Raw genomic sequence first — 15,595 nt, 5'->3', positions numbered from 1 at the left:
GTATTTCCACTTGTCTTAGTATAATGTACTGAATCCACTGTATGTAGATTCCATCCAAAGTCTCAAGTCAGAAGGGTTTTTTTTTTCTTTTAGAACTAATTTAGCTGTTTACAAAACACCATTCATACTGAAGACTGCAATGATGACTTCGAGAAACATCAAGTTTCCAAAAACATGGAAGACCACCACTGGAGGAATCCATGCACAGCCAGCAAACTCATCCTTCACTATGGGTTAAACAGTCTTTAGCCTGACTCATTATGTGAGTATTTCCTTAGGCAATTTATTATATTAACCTGTCCAGAAGGTAGAGATTGAGAACTTAAGGTTCAGTCATGCTGAATTCCTAGGCTACCACAGATTTATAGTTTACCCCTTCAAATGATTGAGATTGACTCTCATTTCCTTCCCTACCTCCAGTCAGTGAAAGCAAAGGTAATTTTACTTTCCTGTTACTTCACAAGAAAACTTCAGGGCATGTAAGTTTTTCAGGGCACTTGAACATAGATGTCATACAAATCCTGAGACAAGAGAGATGTGTTGGTTCTCTTAAGGAGGTCAAAGCTGAATGAATTATTCAATACAATCAAATATCGGTGTTAAAAAATGGACTGATGCTGCCAGCTGAACAGAGGTGGAGACAAGAAACTACTGTCACCATGATAAGCTTACTTATAACTGACCCTAAGAACTGGTTAACAGTGAAGTTTACATCATCATCTTTAGTATCTGTAACGGGTTACTCTTAGTGCCATTTTGAAAGATGTAAGTAAGCATGTTCCACCAAGAAGAAATGGAAGGTAAGGGATGGCAGCGAACATTTGAAGGAACAAAGTGGGGAAGAAGAGGCATCTGGTAATGCAGTCATTCAGCTATCGCTTAAGGGTTACTAAAATAGTGAAATTAAGATATTGTCTCAATCCAGGCAACATGGAGAGATGCAGAAAACCCAGCTCTGAGAACTACCCATTGTGCAGTAAAGAGCAGTAAAGAGTATGCAGTCTGCTATTCTGTTTTTTTTTTGTGAATTTTATATGCTTGTGCATGCTTGAGTAAACACTCCCTTTGAAGTGTATAATGAAGCAATACTTACTTTTTAATTGGACAGATAGTGTTTGCAACAAGACTATCTATTTACCTGCCTGTGTATTCACTGTATCTTTTCCCTTGGAACATTAACGTTAAAGTTGTTTGTGACAAGTTGAACTTCCTGGAATATTACGTATATTAGAAACTGAGCTGTTTGAATTGCTTCTTTTTGTTATATTCACACAGCAACAAAAAGGGGCTCTCTGTTTAGTTGGTAATCCCCTATACTGTCTCAATAACCATCAGAATAAATACATTTTTAAACAAGGTAATATTTCTAGAAGAAAAAAAAAAGATCACTTAGAAATCCTTACATCAACATTAGAAAAAAGTTCTGTTAGAAATTTCTGTTAGAAATTACATTCCACTGTTGAATCATTACAAGATTTTTGGTGTTCTTGTGGTCATTGCAAAATTAAAGGATCTAACATTTTCATTCCAAACTAATATGAGTGGAAATAAAGCTACTTATTACTTTTGTTTCTCTGTCCATAAGCTAGCAATACCGATTTACTATAAGGACGATCCTTAGTGTACATTACCCTTGCGTTCACCATTGTTTTCTACTCAAAAGCCAAGATTTTCCAGGCTATTCCTGGAAAAAAGCCAATTTTTTCCAGGCATGCACTTGTGCAACATAGTAGTAAAAAAATAATGTTATGAAATTATAATAATACGCAATGAATTTAAAATCATAGTATATTAGATATTTTTCTAGTAACAAGCAAGTTCATGGCTTGAAAAAATCCAAGTTGCAGACAGATAAAAGGGCAAAGGAAATGTGAGTAACACATAAGGACATAGCTGTAAACAGCGGTATACTAAATCGCTGAGTCTTTTTTTTTTTTTTTTAATAAACAAAAGCAAAAAAACAGGAAAACAGAAAAGTCTATTCGCTGGTATTTATGTCAAGCACGTAGCAACAGTATTCATGCCCAGTGCAGCATCAACACTTTGGGTGAAACCGACTCAGCAGAAACCCATATAATTTCTGCAGTTAAGAATTGTGCATTGTTTGCTATGCCTAATAAATAAATAAATAAATAAATTAGCAAACTCACCAGGGTACAGAAGATGCATTGGCATTGTGCTATTGTTGTCATCTGCTCCACGGGATATTCACCAAGGCAGAGCTTGCAGGACACTAGTGGGTCAAGTACCAAGTCCCAGGTAGGCCTATATCTTGCTGTAGTCATTGCAGAGCAGTCTGAAAAACAGAGCAAAAGTCAAGATACTTCATCAGTTCCTTATGTTGATACTTTGCACTTTTCTGCCACTGCAAACCCCACCGTCAATTGCTAGCTATTTGGTAAAAAAAAAAAAATTATAAATAGCAATGGTTAATTGGGCAGTGTTGGCACTTAAAATAGGCTATACATCTCCTGCCTAACAGAGCACACATGCAGCAAGCAGAAGGAAAAAGCCGTGCTATGCACTGACAAAATATCAAGAGACATCAGGACACATCCTTAGGTCACAGACTTGTCTCTGACATTACATACATAAAATCTCATACCCAATTCTTGTTATTTTCAGCTCTAGTTATTAACTTGCTTTCACTGACATTGGTTACCCATTACTCAAAACAAATTCCTTAACCGCCCCCCCTCTAGCTACCCAGGCAAGATTTGCTAGGTCTCTTCCATAAGCCAAGGATCCGTTATGACCCTTTTCCAGTCTGATGGTATTGCAGCTCACAGAGCCAGATATTTTTGTTCCTAAGAGCATGACAGATTGATCAGTTTGCTAAGTTAATTTTAGAAAGAACGATGGATATTCTGGGCATCCTCAGCATTTCTTTGCCTGCATTCCTCTCTCAATGCTTGCTCTATGCCGAAAGCACAGCTTTGTTGCAGCAACAAACAACTGGGACAAATAACACAAAAATGTGCTATAAAAAGAGGCTATAATACTTTTATATCACCCTCAAGACAGCAATAGGATAGGACTAAGCAGAGCATCTTTATCCTAGGCTTCAGGGCCCAGATGGAGAGTTGTCAAATGACTAAGGAGAAGGAAAATAACCTCACACATACCAAATGTATTATTACAAAGAAAAAAGCTAATTTATAAGTTACACATATGGGAGAGAAAAAGCAAACAAAAAAAAAACACTCCCACAAACAACTAGGGTAACTTATGTAGTATATCCAATCTTAATGTGATATTTACTAGTATTGTAATTGTCACAGTGACATTGACCTTCCAGAAGTGGGAAATTCACATCCACAGACTGCTAGGAGGTCCACTTTACCTCACCACCTCCTTTCCCCAAACTGGCTGTTTTCTTACCTTTCCCCACACAGGAGGTTACAGCACCCCAACTATGATCACAGCTTTCCCTCCAACCCCACCTTTCGCACTGACATGAACTACAATATCTAAGCCTTATTACCTGTGAAGTTCCTAAGTCTTCCAGAACTGCAGCAAATATGACTTGTGTCTTATAGATGAGGTTTAGGCAGATATTCAGGAGAAGACAGCTTTTTGTCCCCAAACAAATCACATGAAGATTTCAAAGAAGTGTTGTGAAATCTGAGCCTTTGGTATTTAATTCATTGTGGACATGACTCTACCAAGATCTCTAAATTCTCTGAAACAAAGTGGAGATTTTACAGTAGTCCTCCATTCAGTCTAACCCACTGGAAGATGCCCCTTAAAAAGTACTTCAGGACACCAGAAAATCAGAGCCTAATTGCATTTCTTTCTAGCGCAGCCATCAGAGGAGAAAGGGGAATAGATGAAAAATTAAAGAACTCCATATCCAGGGATGTTCTGGATCCCTTTCTCTGAAAACCCCCACGCAAAATCCCCAGTTTTGAAGGAAACAGATGAAATAGCCCGGCAGAACAGCACACGGATAATGGCTCCAGGTCACAAAATAAGAATAGCGCTGTGCTGTCTTTTCTGAGACTTTAACCTGAAAGTCCAACATGATACAAATTAAAGCCCAAGCTTTTGGAGGCTATTAGACTGCTGCTTTACTGTCAATTCCCACTACTTTTTAATTTAACACAAAATACCAGCTATATTTTTTATTCTTCCCAGCTCTGGTATATCTGACATTTACAGAAAGACTTATGAAGTATTTGAGAAGCAATGATCAAACACACCCAACCTGACTGTTTTCTATTAGCTCGAGTGTCCTTTGCTCATCCTGCCCAGTTTATTGCACATCTGTTGCTTATTGCAGCAAGCAGATGAAACCAGCAGATGAACAATGAAGAGAGATAAATGTAAGTTACGGGTGCACTTAGAAGTGTCAGGCAGACCAAACTACTAGCAAGCTTTACAGCAAAGATGTAAAATCTAACACAATTCAGACTAAAAGCTTGCCAAATATACAATGAAATCCATCCAAAAGAAGTCTTATGCTTTTTCAATATCTGTAATTAAGCGATGATACAGGGGAAAATATTAACCTTTCGGCTCCAAGTCTTACACTTGAAGCTTACTGGTATCACTGTGGTAATTTATTTTTTTGCAGCACGACTACACGGCAATTATATCCCAATGGGAAACATTTATCTTTTATCTTCTCTGGCAAGGCAAGAATGAAGCAAAGTGCAGCTTCTTTCAACGTGGCGTCCTGCAGGCCAGCAGAAATTGGCTACCCGATAGAGTTGGCATGTAATCCATGACTTGAACTCAGCCATGGTGATAACAAAACCCGACCACAGCACCAAGTAGAAGCAGAGCACAGGCTTTTAGATCTGCTAAATCTACATTAAAAATAGTCTTTGCTTTTAATAATGAAATCTTACATTCATTTGCAAGGCCGGGGGGAGGGGGAAGTTATTGTCACTGGTAACATTAAAGTGAGGGTCAAGAGATCTGCCACTTAGCACTGGAAAAGACATGGAAAGCTATCATGTTCCAGGAGAGCATCTTTGTTGGGCATCCCTGTAAAGGAACACCAAGAATGAAGTTTTCCAAAGCAAGAGATTTTACCTTGCTTCATGATCATCTGGCTTACCATTGTAACTAATTAACAAGCTTCCGTGTTTACATCATGATGACTAATATAGATATATGTATATATTAGGGATAATTTATATATTTTAGGTAAAAAATCACAGAAGAGAAATCATCTTCAGTCAAAATCAGATAAGGACTCCTAATGTTCCATAGCCATGTCTTTTATAGCTTTAGATTGTATTCTCATGCTTTCTAGTGATGTGCAGTGTTTCAGGGAGAATGATGTAAAGTAACAGCAAGGAGAAAGAGAGAGCAGCTGAAAGGAGCTGTAGAGGAACAAGACATTGAAAAATATATACTGGAGTGCCCCCGTGCTTAAGAACACCAGTTCCAGCACCAGCCAGTAGAAAGTTTTGAGTATCTACTAGTAGGCCCTTGAAAATATAGCTAATAAAGGTATAGCTACAGTCCAATCCCACGCCTGAGCGAATTTTACCCCAATTAATATTTAGGTCATTACAGATGAGTGTGGATTATCAAATTCAGTACACACATCAGTACTCCGCAGGTCTTGGTAACAAATATACTAAGTCAGACTTAATCAACTTAGAAAACAAGAGCAGAAAGAAAACAGAGTCTTCAGTTCATACTCCAAACTCTACTGTAGCCATGGTCAGCCTCATTTTTAAATTTCTGCAGAATGAAGTATATATCTGGTAAAACTGAATTTGTAAAAAATATGGTAATGTAGCACATTTTCTGTGACAGCATCCCAAAAAGCAGGGAACAGGAATCACAGGAAACAGCTGATGTAATCTTCTGTTCAGAGCTTTCTTTTCATAAATAGTCAGCAACCTGAATAATGAGAGAGTAATTCTGCAGCCACGTGCACGTCCACAGGAAAGGGGAACCACTGCATAAATGCATGGAAACATTGTGTTACAGCAACAAGATTTAAGTTGTATTTGAAGTGGGGGTGTTGTTCCTTCTGTAAGATGGGTATGGAAGGGAAACAAACAATTATTGTGCAGAAATAATGAATGACTTAAGTGAAGATAAACTGGATTTCTGATCTGTAAATCCCTTAGGTTTTGGCCACCTACAGACTGCATTGTTAAGTGAGAACAACTGGAAGATTTGATCTTTGATAAGCCAAGATCAGAATAATTCCTTCTTTCCAAGCGTAAAAAAGTTGATGAAAACTATGAAACAGAAATAACGTATAAATTTCTGTGAAAAATTATGTGAAAGCAAAGAAAATGCAACATTTTCTTCTGTGCAAGTCATTTGACAAGTTATAAAGCCATATGGATTTTTATTGCACTGTTCAGTCAAATATTTCACGGCACTGTAGAGTTAAGTTGCAATTGCGTCAAGTTAACACTTCACAGATACATGACCAGCTAGGTGAGAAAAAAAGTGACTAGAGAATACAGTTGAATAAAATAGTCATACACTGTGTGCTTTAGCTGGTGGGTCTTTTTCACCTAGCAAGACTCAAAATAGAGCTTTCAACAGAATTTAAGTTTAAGCTTTAGATCAGGGATGGGTTTAATTTCTAAATTAAGACAGTTAGTCATGTACACTTAAAGTCACCTGCCTTTAGGTTTTATCTTAATCTTAACTGAATTTACTGTCAGCATGATGAAAAACAGCTCTTTTAGAAGTCAAAGGAAAGGATTTAAATAGGATTTAAAAATGGATCTCATTCCTATTGCCCTTTTTTGTCAAAATAACGCCAGTTAACATAATCCAGGCTATACTTCTTGCTAGGAGGAACCAAGCACATCAGCTATAGCACAGTTTCTCTGAATATTTTACTTCTGTGGAAAAAAATACTCATTTCTGAAGTGAAATCATCTGTAGCAGGGCTATTACACAGCAGTCTGGAACCAGCACTGATGCCACATCTGTTAAGTGAATATTTTCACTCTGGGTCCTAAACAATTCTGAGCCTCCCTAGGTAGCCACAACTATACCTCACTGCCCATGAATCAATAGATGTCTACAAGATCTCCAAGGGAGCAGAAAGCAGTTCACGAGTGAGGTTGGTGGCTGAGGGTGTTGAACAAGGGTCCTGCTAGTTGGAGTTGTTTCCTTCCGACAGGGTTTGAGCTTGATGATATTTTCTGTTCCTTTGCTTTTCCAGGGATACTCAGTAGAATTATATAGCTAGGAAAATATGGAGGAAACCTACATGACAGAATCAACTAATGACTAAATATTTTTTGTTAATGTTGACAGTTACATTATGAAACTGAATAATGGCTTTCTGATAAGGCCAAGTTCACCCACTAGGTAGATTTTATGATAAAGATAAGCAGGCCAACTTAGTGGCTCTTACTAATTCCAGTTACTTACCGGTGTCTACCACTGCATTAACTGTCTGCCTCTAAATCTTAATCTTCACAAACTGCTCAGGAGGTAGAGAAGAATAATTTTCTCTGCTAGATGTCAGGCAAACAAACACACAGAAGACCTGACTTACACAGATGTTTAGAGATGACTAGCTTCCATAGGTTTTCTGCCTACGTTCCTTAAACTCTTATGTCCTGCCAAATGCCTTCTTAACTCTTAAAGGTCACTCTTAAATCTGATCCACAATTTACTAGAGAAGTCCTGTGGATATCATTTGTCCTTTGATTGACATACTATGACATAACTTTTCAACACGTAAGAAGCTCCAGCTTGTACAGAACATCTTGTCAATGCATAGTGTATTGTGAAATCCTCAAACCTGACCTTTGGACACAATGAACGGTTTTATCTCAATATAAGAAAGAAAACTATTAGAGAGTGTTCAAAGAAGGGCTACAAAGATGGTGAAGGGTCCAGAGGGCAAGACACATGAGGAGCAGCTGAAATCACTCAGTTTGTTCAGCCCAGAGCAGATCAGGCTGAGGGGAGGCCTCATGGCGGCCTGCAGCTCCCTCACGAGGGGCAGGCGCTGAGCTCTGCTCTCTGGGGACAGCGACAAGACCTGAGGGAACGGCATAGAGCTGCAATGGAAGATTCAATCTGGATGTTAGGAAAGGTTTCTTCACTGAGAGAGTGATCGTGCACTGCAACAGGCTTCCCAGGGCAGCATTCACAGCAGCAAGCCTGCCAGAGTTCGAGAAGTGTTTGCGCAAAGCTCTCACACAGAGTCTGATTTTGGGGTGGTCCTCTGTGTAGTCAGGAATTGGACTCAATGATCCTTGTGGGTCCCTTCCAATTCAGGATATTCTATGATTTTATGGCCTCTATTCCTTACACTGGCTACCTATCAACTTTAAGCTTACCATCCCTATTCTTATCTTCAAGCTATGCTATGGCCTGAGCCCAGAAAAGACAGACTATGCAAAAGCTTAGAGCACTGTCGGCAACTTCAGTTTCCCAGCCAACAGAGCATGTGGGAAACCTCCTGGGTCGAGTTGTAACTGAAGTGAACTTTTCCAGGGTCCACCCCACAAATAGCAACTGAGTGTGTTTATTTTACCTTTCTGACAAACATAAAACATATTTTACATACATATATATCTATATGCATACTACAGTATATACATAAAATACAAAAATAAAGATTTCAGACATGCCAATGTCCAAGAAAAATGACAAAGCCCAGGATGCTTGTCACTAGTGAAAAATACTACTGAACAATAGCACCAAGAATGCAAAACTGTACTGAACTACTCCTGGAAAAGGTCACTGAGTTAGGGGGCAATAGCAAAGATTTTTTTTTTTGAAAACCAGTTGACTGTTGTTTTTTTTATCCCCCTGCTTTTATTGACTAATTATAAAACAATGAAAAATTTAACAACTTGGTTTGATTATGCCACAGACCGTAAAAAGTTTTAAGTATTATAAAGGTATCAGATGACTTGTAGATCTATAGATGTATATCAAGTATTGCCTATCAAATGCATGCGTGGGTGTAGAGAAATAGACATTATAAAGACAAAGAAAACAAATTTTTATAAGCTTTGACTTCTAGAGAATATTACAAATAGACATCCCAGAACCTCACCTTCTGTCTAAAAGATAGTCACATGCAAGCTGAGACACAGAAGTGCCTCAGAGTGCAAGAGCCTAACACCTATTTTGAAGAATACAGCTTCTGCATAATGTGACAGAGGCAAAGAATTTTCTGACCTTGCATCTTCCTCTGTTTGTCACCAGCTCTGGTGCTGCTGTGGCTTCTCAAAGCACTGCCAAGCAGCAGCAACCTGAAATAAACTGGGTGTGCCTGTTATTCAGACCCCATACACAGTGGCGAAAATAATTCAAAGGAAAAAAAAATCACTGGATTCCATCTGAAAGAAATTGTGGTCAGGGAAAAGAAGGGGAAGAGCTAGAAAATTCAAAGGTGTGGAAAAAAATGTATTTTATGAAAAGAAAAAAGGGGTGAGAAGAAAGACAGCAGGAACACAGATAAAAGGATCTTTTCCCTCCCTGTTCCCAGAAGTGTATTTTGTCATACAGGCTACAATAACAACTGAAGTGTAATATGCCCAGAACACCGAATATCCCAAACATCTTTTGTAAAAAGATGACATGAACAAAAGGACTGAGAGGTCGTAATATTAAGGAACACTGCTCAGAATTCATTTATCTTGCTGATGTTTGCTATCCAAGAGATTATAGGAGGCCTGGGGCAGCAGAGCACCTCAGGACAGAGCTTGGATGTCCTTGCACCATCTCATCTCCCAGGAGGGAAGTCACAGACCACCCTCCGCTCAGGGCACTATCTCAGGAACCAGAGACAATGCCTCAAGACCATTTGAAACAGCTAATCAAAGACAATGTGTATTTTAAAAGTGTCTTCCTCCACCCTGAGGAGGAAAATTTCCCCCTAATATTAAGGAAAAGCCTTGAAACAGTAGCACAGGTACATCACCTGGATCTGAAATGGGCAACAAACATTTTGCTCTGGAGAAAATGAGCCTGGCCATCTCATTTGTTTGTTTTAAGTCATGAACCCATTAGGCCCTCATTAAGAGCTCCCAGCTGTTTTCTAATACCACTTTAATGCAATGAGCCACTGCCTTTGAATACTACAGCCAAGATCAAGTTACAACCTATAAATTGTTGTGGCAACAACAAAGTCTTACATCAAAAGCATGGAAGACCAGCCATTAAATCATTAACAGTTGAAGTGCTTAAATTCTTTGAGTATTTACCTGAATTTAGTATTTGGTATTTAAATTGGAAATTAGGAGAAATTTCTTCTCAGAAAGAGTGGTTAGGCACTGGAATGGGTTGCCCAGGGACGTGGTGGAGTCATTGTGCCTGGGGGTGTTTAAGGAAAGGTTGGACATGGTGCTTATGGACATGGTTTAGTGGGTGATAGTGGCGGTAGGGGAATAGTTGGGACAGATGATCTTGGAGATCTTTTCCAACCTCAACAATTCTATGATTTTAGGGTTAGAAAAATTGCTGTTCAGGCAATCTAGGAAATAAGAAATATTTTCTCCATATTAAGAGTGGCACTATACACACTGCTGTTCCCCTTCTCCCAGAGTTTCAAACTTGAACTAAGGCTACAGGACTGATACAGTAGTCTGACTGAGATCAAACAGATTGGAACAATTTATAAGCATCATGACCAAAGAAACGTGGGAATTCAGAAAAAAAAAACAACTCCCTCCCCACTGACAGTCGACTAGAATTAAAGCAGTATCATTGTTAAAAGGAACTGTGATATATATAAGCATTTCAACAGATGCTGGCAACATCTTTTTTCAGAGTGAAAGACCAACATCCTGTTGACTTTTTTTTGCTTATCAGAAGACAAAATCAGAAACAGTTAAACTCATTTTCCTGACTGAATGCTTACAGATTTTGCTTATACTGAAAGAAAGCAGATGGTTACTAAGTTTAGATTTACAGATTTACAGAGTATTCTGCATCTTGTTGCCTCCACCTTTGTTAACATAATTCATGCATGGGTACATGGAGGTATACGCAGCTAGCACTCATCAGCCACAAAAGGCAGCTCTGTATGCAGTTAAGACCTGTTCCATATTAACACATGGAAGTGAAAATATTAGCATGTTTTCCAGCTATCTAAGCTCCCATTATAGCCATGGGCCTAATTCTGGCTGTGCTGACTTATGTTAGCAGTGCTGCTGGCTGTACTGGCTACAGCTCTACTACTAGGTAAAGGTAACCCAGTAGATACCTGCAATTTAAAATGCTTTAAATCTTAGGCCAATTCTCACCCATAGGCCTTGCCCTATTGCTGGGCTGAACTTCACCCACAATGAAAGGAGCCTGGGGCAAACCAATGGGACTTCACCTCCAAGGGATCTAGAAGTGAGGTAAAATAGAAAAAAGACTAGTTCTAACCAAAGACAATTGTAACCTAGGCATGCAACTCACAATTGCAAAAACCTCAGGACACTAACTGGCAGTGAGAAATCTGAATTATTTTATAGCTTGTGAAGGCAACAGTAATAAGAAGAGTACAGACTATTCTACTACTTTCTAGGGTTACATCTCATTTTATTATTTTCCAGAAACTCATAAACCACCCAATCAAAACCAACTGCTTCTCTTCGCCTTCCCCCCACCCCCAGCATTTTCCCATGTTTTCATTTTTCTGTTCCCCCAACTCTTTCCCCCTCCACCCCTTTTCTCACTTCCTCCTATTCTTTCTCTCTTCTGCTTACAAGGAACTGATGAATTAGTGCTCTCTTTGAGCTGTCTCCACAATAACAATAAATCAGCAAGAAGCAGTTTGAAACTTTAACATACCACAAGGATTTTCTTCTCCACAGTCGACTCCCCCTAGAAAAGTAACAGCTATGTTTACACAAAACCCAAATCACACCAAGCTTAAGCTCTGTGGGTTTTTTCCTCCGTTGGCAGGGGTTGGAAGGGAAGGGAAGAGAAAAGCCTTGGAAACTTAAAGCTAGAAACCACATTTAAAGATGTGTGAAATTACTGGGAAAATGCAAATATGAGCAAGGGGAGTGGAGCCCTAGTTGAGGCACTCAGAGAGACCGGCTGAGCAATTCTCTTGTTTCCACCAAAAAAGAAAATCAAACTTGTCTTCTTTCTTGTAACTATGACAAAATGCACGCTTGGTGCACTGCCCAGTGCTGCACAAGTCTCAGATGAAGAAAAATTACTTGGAAATGAAAAAAAGAACACTGAAAACACTCTTATTGTCTGTCACGTCTATATTAACAGTGGAACTCAGGTTTTAACAACAGCTCACATCCTAGCTGTAAGACAACACATACAAAGTACCATCCCCACATACGCTACAATTGTGCTTTAAAGCAGATAAGCCTGTAGTGAAAACTGCATTCAGAGTGGAATGAAGTCTGGTTAACTTACCTACAACTAACTTTTTTTTCTGACTGAATAATAACCAAGTTCCAGGTAGATATTTATAAGATACAGCATTTCCAGAGCTCCCAGTGCTGACAGCAAGTTCCCAGACTCATGACTCAGTTCTGCCCCTTAGAGATTAGCGTGGAGCTTTCCTATATTGTGAAGAGCTCACCTCCACTAATATTAACTGGCAGAAAACCCAACAGAGCATGTACAGTCAATGGGGCTAATATGAAAACAAGGCTGAAATACAAAAAAAAAGAGAATGATTCTTCATAGAAAGAGGTAATCTTCATGGAAACATTCAATACAATAATTACTTAATGCTATCTGGAAAGTTACTTTTTTTTTTCAAAACCACATCTAAAAGCATCAAACACAGCTAGAAGTTGGACAGCTTCTTCGTAGAACTAACAGCTTCCACTGTACCATATCACATTGTCCCAGAATTGCACTTTCAGTCATCACATGATAGAGAATGCAGTGGATTTGAATTGGATGTTACGGCATACATAACTCTTATTGTGTCAGTGTGACACACCAGGCTTAAGTGTGAGGAGGATGAGACTCAGTCTAAGACAGTCACTTCATTGTTGGTGCCCAAGGAAGCAGGTTTTCCAAAATAACTGCCTACATAACTTGCCTTTCATTGTCTAAGTAGGTAATTTTGAAGGCCTTCAGAGGGAGATTATGTCCATTTAATATCACATTTGCACATTACAGAATTGTATCTTCCAACTCATTTCTCCTAATCATGTCCTGATGTAACACTCAGCCTGCACATGGGTGGACACAGACCTGTCACTCACATTGCCCCTGACAGCACAGCTATGGAACCTATAGATAGATCCTTATTATGCAATAATACTGATTAAGGGCAGATCTTTAATTTGGTAATCTCTTACCTTCTTACTGATAGTCAAGTCATTTAGCACAGGCTGTGGAAGACCTTCAACAAACACAATCAAGATAAAGTTCTTATAACCAGTGTGAACCACTAACATTACACACAAAAACAGGATGAACTAGTGATTACTAGAACATTACTTGAATACGAAGCTATTGATAACCCCTTCTGCCCCAAACTTACTGCAGAACTGAGCAGCTCAGTTTACTTATATTGCACGCAGATGTGTGAGCTAGTACCTACCACATCATGTAGGCTTGTGGGTTGGATGAGCAGTGCACTAGCTGCCTATGAGCATATTTTCCATTCTCTACTCCCTCTGCAGAATTAGAATCAGCATTTGCTGTCTTTTCAGAGGAGCAATGCATCAGCCTCACAACATCAGCCCCAGATCTACTCCTTCACAGTAATATTGCTGTTATATAGTAATTCTTCCTGCTTTGCTGTTTGGTTGAGTTCCCCCCCCACCCCACCCATTTCCCTCCTCCCTACATTTAACAATTTTTACAGCATAACACATGCACCTGTTTACTGCAGACATCAGAAGCACTGTAGCACCCCATCTGCACAGAGCAGAAACTACGCATGACAACTGCAAAAATGACAGCAAAAGCAGAAAGACCAGGAGACTGAAGTAGTGGCATATTGGGACAGCCAAAAACATACAGGAAGAAACGAAAGACCGCAGGTTCACCACAGCAGAAGTGCTCTCTTCAGGGCTCCCCAAGCTAGATTTGTCTAGACAAGAAGCATTGACAAGTTACAACAAACCTTTGATTTATAGAACGTGTAGAGGAATGCTATTGGGCTTTTTTCCAATGATGCTTTGTAAACTTGAGCACAGCTCTTAAAAATCAGTAGGTGTTGGACTTTTCTGATATGTCAGAATAATCAAACTGAATCCCAAAATCAGTTTGAATTGTAGTAAAAGAAAGAAGAAAAAGAGAGGTACGTTGCCTTACACGTGACTGCATTGTTGGAAAGGGAAAGCTGAAGGGACTGAAGTCAGTCCCTTCCACTATCCACATACCACACAAATCATCTGCTTGCAAGGGAACATCTCGGGTTACAATTAATACATGTGAAAACACCTGATGTGAGCAGAGTACTCACTATACTGTAAGCTTGATATTTAGTAAAGATGACAGCCTACTCAAAAGATGGGAATTACCTGCAAGTGTTTTGTGATATCTGTTAGATCTCCTAGAACATATTAGTCCCTTCCTCCTAGGACGTATCAGCCCCTTCTCCAAATTCACACACACTTTGGAACAGGTACTTCCAACCTAAACCATCCTGTGAGACTCAGTTCTGGCGTGTTAGGTGTATCACGCACTGCATATTCACAACAGCAGTGTTGGGTTTTGGCTCTGTGCATGCCACTCGTGGTTCTGGGCAAGAAGAGCACCAAAATGCCACCCTTGCTGCAGCCTTCTTATAGGTTGCAGTGCTTACCTGCTTACTGTCAGACTGTACGCTGGGTGCAGTGATAGAAAACATACTTATTCTTAGAGAGATCTGGCATGCAGCATAAATCAAGGGAAATTTGATAAGATTTATTCTGACAAGAAGGAAAAAATATTTCTAGGGCAGCTTATGCTTGTGCTTATCATTTCAGGGGTTTATAAACAAGAGCTTTAAAACCAACCAAACAGATGAAGAGCTTTCTTAGGAGAGTTTTGATGTTGTGTTGTGTTGTTTTTTTTTTTTTTTAAATGACTTAATTCTGTTCATGTTAACTTCTTTAATTTCAAAAAAAAAAAAAACCATTGATATCCATAAAAAATACATTCCCCAAGCCCCTTTATAAAAATGAGCTCCTCCTACACTTCCAAGTGATCAGTTCATTATCTGAAAGGTCACAGAATTTTGTTGCATGAAAACAACACCCATGAAACAGCTAATAGCTCTTTAGAGACATTCCCTTCCCTATGCAAAACATCCACCTCAAGCTTCTTACCTTGAACATAACTTATGTCTGAAAGATACCCTTCTAAAAAGGATTTTAACTGATAGATGGTTGCTCTGCACTCTGACAAACAGTGTTCTAACAGGAATCAAGCTACCTTAAACACTAGGTCAGCTTTCTCCACACTGCAGGATAGCCAGAATACAGACATTATTGTGCTCAAACTGCACACTGCTCTGTAGGGAAGAAAATATTTCAGTTTTATGTTTGCACAGTGTATGCTACAGTGGACCACAGGTTTCCAAAGCTAAAAACAATATAAAGTTATGAAACAATTCAGCTAATTAATACCCTTGATACTATATTCACTGCCTCAAAATCTGGATGAGTAGTTGAATTTAGTGGGCAATTGCTTTTTCTAGACCCATTTGGGTGTCAGGAAACTTCTTAGA

General features: G+C 39.1%; 1 protein-coding gene across 4 annotated transcripts in view; it reads right to left on the bottom strand.

Annotated features, from left to right (window-relative positions):
- The window catches only part of RNF144A (ring finger protein 144A), a 61,888-nt gene that overhangs the window by 23,371 nt on the left and 22,922 nt on the right, over positions 1-15,595 (bottom strand). For all 4 annotated transcript variants that reach the window (XM_048078573.2, XM_048078570.2, XM_048078572.2 and 1 more), the window contains one exon: positions 2,151-2,296. In XM_048078573.2, coding sequence (XP_047934530.1) covers positions 2,151-2,285 — 135 coding nt within the window. In that variant the 5' untranslated portion in view covers positions 2,286-2,296. The remainder of the gene's footprint in view (positions 1-2,150; positions 2,297-15,595) is intronic.

This window comes from Anser cygnoides, chromosome 3 (genome assembly GCF_040182565.1).
Source record: "Anser cygnoides isolate HZ-2024a breed goose chromosome 3, Taihu_goose_T2T_genome, whole genome shotgun sequence".
Classification (NCBI taxonomy): Eukaryota; Metazoa; Chordata; class Aves; order Anseriformes; family Anatidae; genus Anser; species Anser cygnoides.
The sequence above is the reverse complement of the archived record's forward strand: the minus strand, read 5'-3'. Positions and strand labels throughout refer to the sequence as shown.